Raw genomic sequence first — 7,531 nt, forward strand, 5'->3', positions numbered from 1 at the left:
ACTTTTCATCATTCAGAGGAAGGTGCCAGTCCAACGACCACTGCTTGGCAGCGTCTACATCCATTTGGAGGTCACTGGCATTGGAACTCCAGGATTTCAAGTCGTCCGCAAAAAGTAAACATGGACTCGCAAGAACGTCTGGGAGGTCGTTGACGTAGATCAGAAACAGGAGTGGTCCCAAGACGGAGCCTTGAGGAACTCCAATGGAGACCGGCGCTGGAGAGGAATAGGTCGAGCCTATTCTCACTCGGAATGATCTGTCTGATAGGAACGCCTTGATCCAGCGAAGGATTTTCCCTTGAATCCCGTAAGACTCGAGTTTGTGGAGCAGCGGGACGTGTGGGACCCTATCAAATGCTTTTGAGAATCCGAAAAATATGGCATCCGATATGAGTCCTCCGTCCTTGGCTTGGGTTAAGCTGTCCATAAACACGAGCATGTTTGTCACGCAAGAGCTGTTTGGGAGCAATCCGTGTTGAGCTGGAGATATCAGATTGCTGCGCACCACTATGCTCCCCAATAACGCACTGATGATGTCACCTCGATTGGTGATGAAACGTTTGCAATCAACTTGTCCAGCCCACCGAACAAGCCAACGGCCAGTTACAATGCTGACAGCTCAGCGGGCGAGAAACTCGCCAGACGCAAAATTTTCGGCTTCCGAAAATTATTCCACAGTGTTCAACACAAAACACCGTATCGCAATCTCCAAGTGTGTGGCGTTCCATGAAAAGGTCGACTTCGGATCTTACTCAAAGGTTGATAAGCCTATGTGTAGCGTGCGTTCGGGATTTCCCGATGGCCTGAATTTTTCATCCCGCCCACTAGAAGTACACCTAAATCATTTTTGCCTAAGCTATTGGGTATTCGAAGCCGTGGTTTTTACGGGGAGTTAGGCTAATCCTTTTGCATGTTCCGGTGAAATGTCGTCCAGAACATTTTGTTTAGGTGGGCAAAATTCCAAGGTCACAAAACAGCTGACTTGCAATTTCTTACCGGTCGCTTAGGTATAACCAGTGTTTGGACGATTCTTTTTCGAGTGTAAATCAATTTTCGCTGTAAATCAGTTTGCTAGCAATAATTAGGCAGACTGCAACGGGCTTCGCTCCACTGGCGCTATCAGCTAATCAGAAAAATGTGGATGAACCAGTTGAAAATCCACATCACGCCTGAAGGTATGGGGGAACTTTATGGTGAACAGGTAAGCCGCGTTTCCAACTCCCTCGACCATTGTGTTTTTGCCGAGTACCTGTACCACACGGGCGCTTTGTATTCCAGAAACAACAAGACACCCCCCGACAACGAAAACAAGACTGAACTTCCAAGTCGGAAAGACAATTGTCAGAACATCACAGGGAATGCCAATACTTCCTTCAAAAGCTTTGTGGATGCAAACATAAAGAACACAGCGGCCTTTAAAGGGGTCGACAACTGCATTTCTCTCTCGACGCTAGATAGCGCCCACATCCCATGTTAGCCGGTGCAAGGAAGTTGATCCAACAATCTGATACCACACTTAAACAGCCATGGCGTCATCAATAGGCAGGAGAATGCGGAATTCCAAGATGCTCATCTTGGGGTTAGTCGTCCATAACAACGAAATAGTAAAAGGGGCAACATTTCCCCGTGGAGATATCCCTTAAAGGTCTGAATATGTGTCCCTTGGCGAAAATGGTCGAATAAAAAGGGAAGCAGGCAAGCTTTCTGATATGTATCTACATGCTCCTGTCCAACGGTCGTACGGGAGAACTTGGTGGAGTACACAAGCATCCTAAAAGCCCTTCCACATATCAGACATACATCCGACGATCGCCGGCTAGTGGCGCAAAAGTTCCGTCGGGTCTACAGGGGAAGTACGGAACAAGCGTTCACTTAGTGAGGGGTTATCCGATCGAAAACTCTTCTCCATCGAATGCGGCTAGTCTGATTGTGGATCCAGTGGTCACTCGTGGCCATGAGTGCTAAGCCAAAACATTCGACAACAGTGTGCGTAAATATCCTACGTAAAACGAGATGGCCACGCTGATCGGGGACGATATTGATGTCCCTGCAAACACGAAAGTAAATAGACCGCGATCCGATAAGACAGATAAGGCACCTCCCGTTAGAACATTTGTTGAGTTCAAGACACCCATATGAGAATATCAGTCTCCTGGGGGTGCCACTAGCAGCAACGCTTCTTGATGAATCCATCCAATAGAAAAGCAAACAGGCATGGTTTCACAGAAACACTACCTCTGAAAGCCACACCAGCCAAACAAGACATGACCCATGGCGGGTCAGTAGTCAAAAGCGTGAACCCGTGGGAGCTACCTGCATCAACGCCAAAATTTTTCAACCTAGGGAGGACAGACCGCTAAGGACATAAACGAAGAATTAGGCAACACCCCACAAATGTGCAAATGGCCCCAGAAGCATCAAAGTTGGAAGGCATCAAGCAAGCCTCAGAGACCGCAGTGAGTTTCCAAATACGGAACTTTGAGTGGCACGTAGGTTCGACTCCCCGGTTATCTAATGGAAGAATCCGGGTTTAAAGATTCAGGCGGTTATTAAACCAGGGTGAGCAATTTTATACATATTTTATACAAAACACAATGCTTCACGCTCACAGCATAAACAAATTCACAAATCCGTCACTGACCGGAAAAGCGCAGTTTGAAAGTTCGCACAGCAAATAGTGGTGAATGGAACGCTCACTCACTGGTGAGGGTTGCGGTCTCCTATTCCGACGACGGTCCCATGGTTCTGATTGACGGCGCGACCACGCGGGGCTCACGAGAAAACAAGCTCAGCGAGCGGAACATGAACGTTGTAGTGGTCTGGCCACCCAATAAGTTACTTTACCAGGAGTGTGTGGCAAAGAAATAAGGAGAATAACACTAGGTTGGGTAAACAGTATTGAAGAGATCAGATGGAACAGACTCACTAATAATTATTCTCTTTGAAATTGTTCGTCGTTTGCTCAGGTCAGCGAATACACAATAATCCAATTGTGGTGGTCCAGGGGTCTTCTTTCGAACAGTTCCCACATATAATAGACTCCAAAAATGGTATGAAATGTTTTGATACGAGAGTTAACACACGAGACTCACGAATGGCCTCTGCAAGCGCGAGCGAATTCAGAAGGGAGAGTCGAAGCACGTGACCATGCTTGTATTCTGTTAAATTGTACACGTGCGCGTTTTTGTAGTTTTTCGTATTCTAACAAAAAGCGCTTATGCAATTGACGAAATACGTACTGTTATAACGGAACCAAAATAAATGTACAAAACGCCACAACGTGTATAGGTAATTAGGTCAGCTGCCAACATTCACACAGGCATATGCCAATAAACCAGTTTCGGACGGGGTGGCCTTTACTACAACGTAAGTGGTGGTTGAGAATAAGCGAAACAAGTGGAAATCAAAATCACGCTGGCGGAGTAAGTAAATGAATGAGATCATATTGGATTCATAACCCCCGTGGAAGCCTTGGAATTCAGCCCTTTCGATGGCGCAGCATCCCTCTACTTCAATCTGCTCCAGTTTTCTAAAACTTTCGATTTTCAACGGTCGCTTGCCGTGTACGATCGTCCAAAATCGCATTTTTGGAGATCTGGCTCGCAGAATGTTTGGTGATGAAATTTCGGTACTCGGATACTCCTTTTTCTGGCTTGACCTAAAACGAATGATGAACAAAGGGTACCCGCACACTTCAACGCGGCCATACCCACCCCTGTGTGCACCTCTGGTATCACTCCTGAAGCTTTTGGTGACGCACCGTGCATTCGGAATCCGCTGAATCATGTCGTTTTGCTCCATCTCGACGTCATCTAACGATACCCTTTGAGCCCACCGGAAAAGGGTCAATCGCTCACCACTTCACGCATCTTTTGGTCGTGGGCTATTTTTATGTTCCCAAGAAGTCCTGGGTTGAGTTTCAATGCACCAAGTCTTATAAAAATTTTGCATCACCACTAACTTGTCGTTCAACAGAGCGCTTGCACGCAGCATGTTAGCCTTCCCACCAGAAACCGCGCAGACCAACCACCATCCCTAGCGAATCTGGAATTCATCAAAGAAGTACACTTCCTTACTCATGTGTTAAGCAAGTCCCGCCCTGAACATAATTACCGGTGCCTGTTGACTTTTGATTTTACCTGTTGATCTGTTGATGAGCCAAAAGCTCAGAACTATGAAAGCGGATTTCAAAGTTCTGCCGAGTAAAACTCTCATGAATTCCCATATGCTTTGGCTAACTTGAAATTGGACACGCTTCGGTGGACGGACAGTGTTCAAAAATTTTGCGGAGCGGTAGTAATCGCAAAGTAACCGGTCTGGTAGACCTAAAGCCACCCTAAGAGAGTCGTCGGCTCCCGGAATTATGGTCCCATATATTCTTCAGAAAGAACTCTGCAGTTAACTTGGAAGACAAGCAGGCATTTCTTAAGGTGCGGAACTGCTGTGGAACATAAGCCCCCCAAAAAGACGTGCGGACACTAGCTACCGCACCAGATTTCTCCCAAAAAACAAAACGGTGTCCTCTGGGTACTCGAAGTACCGAAAAAAGCATACCGCTTCCACCTTCAGCGGCAGAAATGGCGAACCAATTTTCCACCAAGTTAAGTTGTCTGGCGCCAATATGAAAAATTATGCAGGGAAGTATCCTACCCCATCAACTTCACAAACCTGACCAAGCGCAACTACCAAAAATCTCCAACTTACTCTGTCTTTTAGAAGGAAGTTCTTCGTCAACTCTTACACAAAACAAACTCCTCTGGCGTGTTTGGACCAGAAAAAGTATGCCCACAGACCTTATAATACACGTCGCTGGGATTGTGGAATATTTCTAATTCATGTTCCTGGTCGCCCGAGGAAGGCACCCGCATCGTTGCGGGATTAGGTTAGTCTATCTCCAATCTACAAACCTGCGACCGCTAAAAGCTCGGTAGATGGCTTGTTATCAGCACTAGTGTACCGTGCAGGGCGATAGAACGCATTCTGAGGCGTCATCTGAAGAATGCCCGCTACCAACAACTTGATATTCTCAAAACAGCAATGATTTCCCTCAGCGTGACAAACGAAGATTTATGTCGTACATAGTACTTTCTGAATTCCCAGTGGAATTTGACTGAGTTCGCAGTTCTGCAGACTCGATTCCAGGAGATACCCTACACTATATTGAGTACGCGAATGAGTCGTATCAACTCGTTATTCTGCACCGGCCGCACTTTAGGATCGATTCGTTCTAATCTACGCTTTCTGCGCTTTCTAGCCACAGTCTATTTTATGTTGCCCTCCTGAAAGGAGCCAAAACAGATGTTAACGCTACAATTTAATCGTTCAAGAACTGGCACCTTCTCTTTAATAAAAGACGACCCCGTATTTATAGACACTCCTGACATATGCCACTCGGTAAACATCTTTATCACTCACAATGAAAGTGATCAGGAATATATTACAAATCAAGATTTAAAAAAGAACACCGGCATCTGGTTTCTTCTTAGTCTATCCATCTTATTCCACTACGAAGCTGACCGAGAAGGCATGTCTTGTATTCCGGACCTTCCAGTGCTCCACAAAGTTTATATCGAGCTGTTTTTGGCATTCGTTGTCCAATTTTTCTACTCGGAACTCAAGTAAGAAGTACTCGTCAAGGAGCGTATCGAACCAGCAATTATTATAAAGCATGCCTGGGGTCCCCACACTATCACCCTCCTCCATGGAGACACAATGTTTATTTGGCCTTCGTTGACAAGTCATTCACCTTTGACCTTGTTGGTAAAAAAGGTAAAATGCTTCAAATCTTTTCAATAAAAATTGTCGAAAAGTTCTCCTCATTCTTGGCAGGACGTTTGTAGAATTAAGTTTCTCTCAGTTTACGAGCGCTTCATCAGAGAATCAGTCGAAAACACTTTCAAATGCACTTTCAGCAAATCCCTGCTGAAACACATACCACTCAAAGCCAAGAGCTTAAACAACCGCAACCCACTCTTTTCTTCCGTACTTTCTGATGACCCGAAGCAGTTGAGTGACAATGAAAAATTGTGAATGCGCCTCAATTCGTCGCCCGTTTAGGGTACTGATTTTTTGAGCAAGCTCGTTCTTGGTCTTTTAAAGCAATTATTGAGTTATGGAAGGCTGTGATAAGTTTGACTATATCATGTTGAGAACCTATATGCCTCTGAGAGTCCCCCTGGACAAACGACGATACGATTGGTAGAATTATTATTTTCTCATGAGAGAAACCGGTCCATGTCAGCGTAAATCGAGGTTATTGCGTGGCTAAACTGCCAAAAGGCAGAGAGGTGATAATTACAATTTCAGCGTTGCAGATTCCCTAGTGTTACCACGATGATAACGAGGCTTTTGTCCGTTTTTTATTCCCGCGTTGATGATGTTGGCCCAGTTGGATTGTGAACTCTGTTCGGCCGAACCCGTTTAGCCGTGTTAATATGCCCCAGCAGAATATGACAACAAAAAATGGTACCCGAGTTTATTCCTGATTTAAAAGTGCTGTAGGAATTCGTTCCTCTTCGACGTGACATAACTTTGATGGCATGACGTCACAAGAGCGGGATCTGATTTCCACCGTGCCTGTCTTGAGAGAGGAAGAAAGTTCGCAGGTGGACCTGAACTACTCAGTGACTGTGGATGGTGTGCCTGTCTAACACTGAGATTCGTGTTACGCAGAAATAGGAAAGTTTGTTCTGCTTCATATACCTGCTGAATAACATCATGTAAATACAGTTTTCAGTGTGAACATTCTCAGAATAATGAAGCCTTGTATCGTGCTTTGGTAGCTTCCCAAGTAATCAATATCCTCGAAAACCTTGAAGTCCATGTTCATCAAAGACGCGTTTGAGTGCAAGGGCAACCGTTTTCAAATACAAATTCGGATCAACACTTTAAAGCTCCTTGGACAGGATTTTCAAAACCGAGGGCTCAATAGATCTTCTTAGGGATTTCAGGCAGATGATCGACCTAAAAGGTGATAGTATGTTTGCCAGGGCGAGGATTCGCACAGTAGTGCATTGAACTGGGTTCTAGAAGGAGAATGGACAACCGTCGGAGGAATGTCATTCCACGCAGCTACTACCCGAATTGAGGAAAATTTTGCCAATAAATGTGTGCATTCTGGGCCTGAAAATCTCCTCACCGTGTATCCATCGTGTGTTTGCTGGGTCAGTTTTGATAACTTGTTGGCCAGATATTGTTCAAGGAGGAAATAAGTAATTAACAGGTGCATGTTGAGATGAAGATACTCCTAGGAATGAGGTCAAGCACTGTGAGATGCGTTCCTTAGTCAACGGATTTGAGGCCAGCAGCCATTTTCGTGACGACTCGTTTGACAAGATAGAAAAGAACGACGTCTTTCGTGCATTCCGAGTACACGACTTGGAGCATTCAAGGAGCGGTCTTACGTAGGCCCCATTAAATTTGTCCAGGCCCTCTCGCTCACTGGTTCCCATACCGACAACCACAATCAACCTTCATTTGTCCCCGGCCACCACCGAAGGCGTTCATTTCAATCTGCCGAACCTTCTGCCAG

At 45.5% G+C, this 7,531-nt stretch overlaps 1 protein-coding gene across 1 annotated transcript in view; it reads right to left on the reverse strand.

The window, feature by feature from the left end:
* T265_00178 (hypothetical protein) overlaps positions 1-4,992 on the reverse strand; it is a gene marked incomplete at both ends in the record, with an annotated part of 30,356 nt that extends 25,364 nt beyond the window's left edge. Inside the window, 2 exons of the mRNA XM_009163886.1 lie at positions 3-540; positions 4,908-4,992. Of these exons, the coding sequence (XP_009162150.1) occupies positions 3-540; positions 4,908-4,992 (623 nt within the window). The remainder of the gene's footprint in view (positions 1-2; positions 541-4,907) is intronic.
* Positions 4,993-7,531: the final 2,539 nt, after the last annotated feature.

Source organism: Opisthorchis viverrini, assembly GCF_000715545.1.
Source record: "Opisthorchis viverrini unplaced genomic scaffold opera_v5_2, whole genome shotgun sequence".
Classification (NCBI taxonomy): domain Eukaryota; kingdom Metazoa; phylum Platyhelminthes; class Trematoda; order Opisthorchiida; family Opisthorchiidae; genus Opisthorchis; species Opisthorchis viverrini.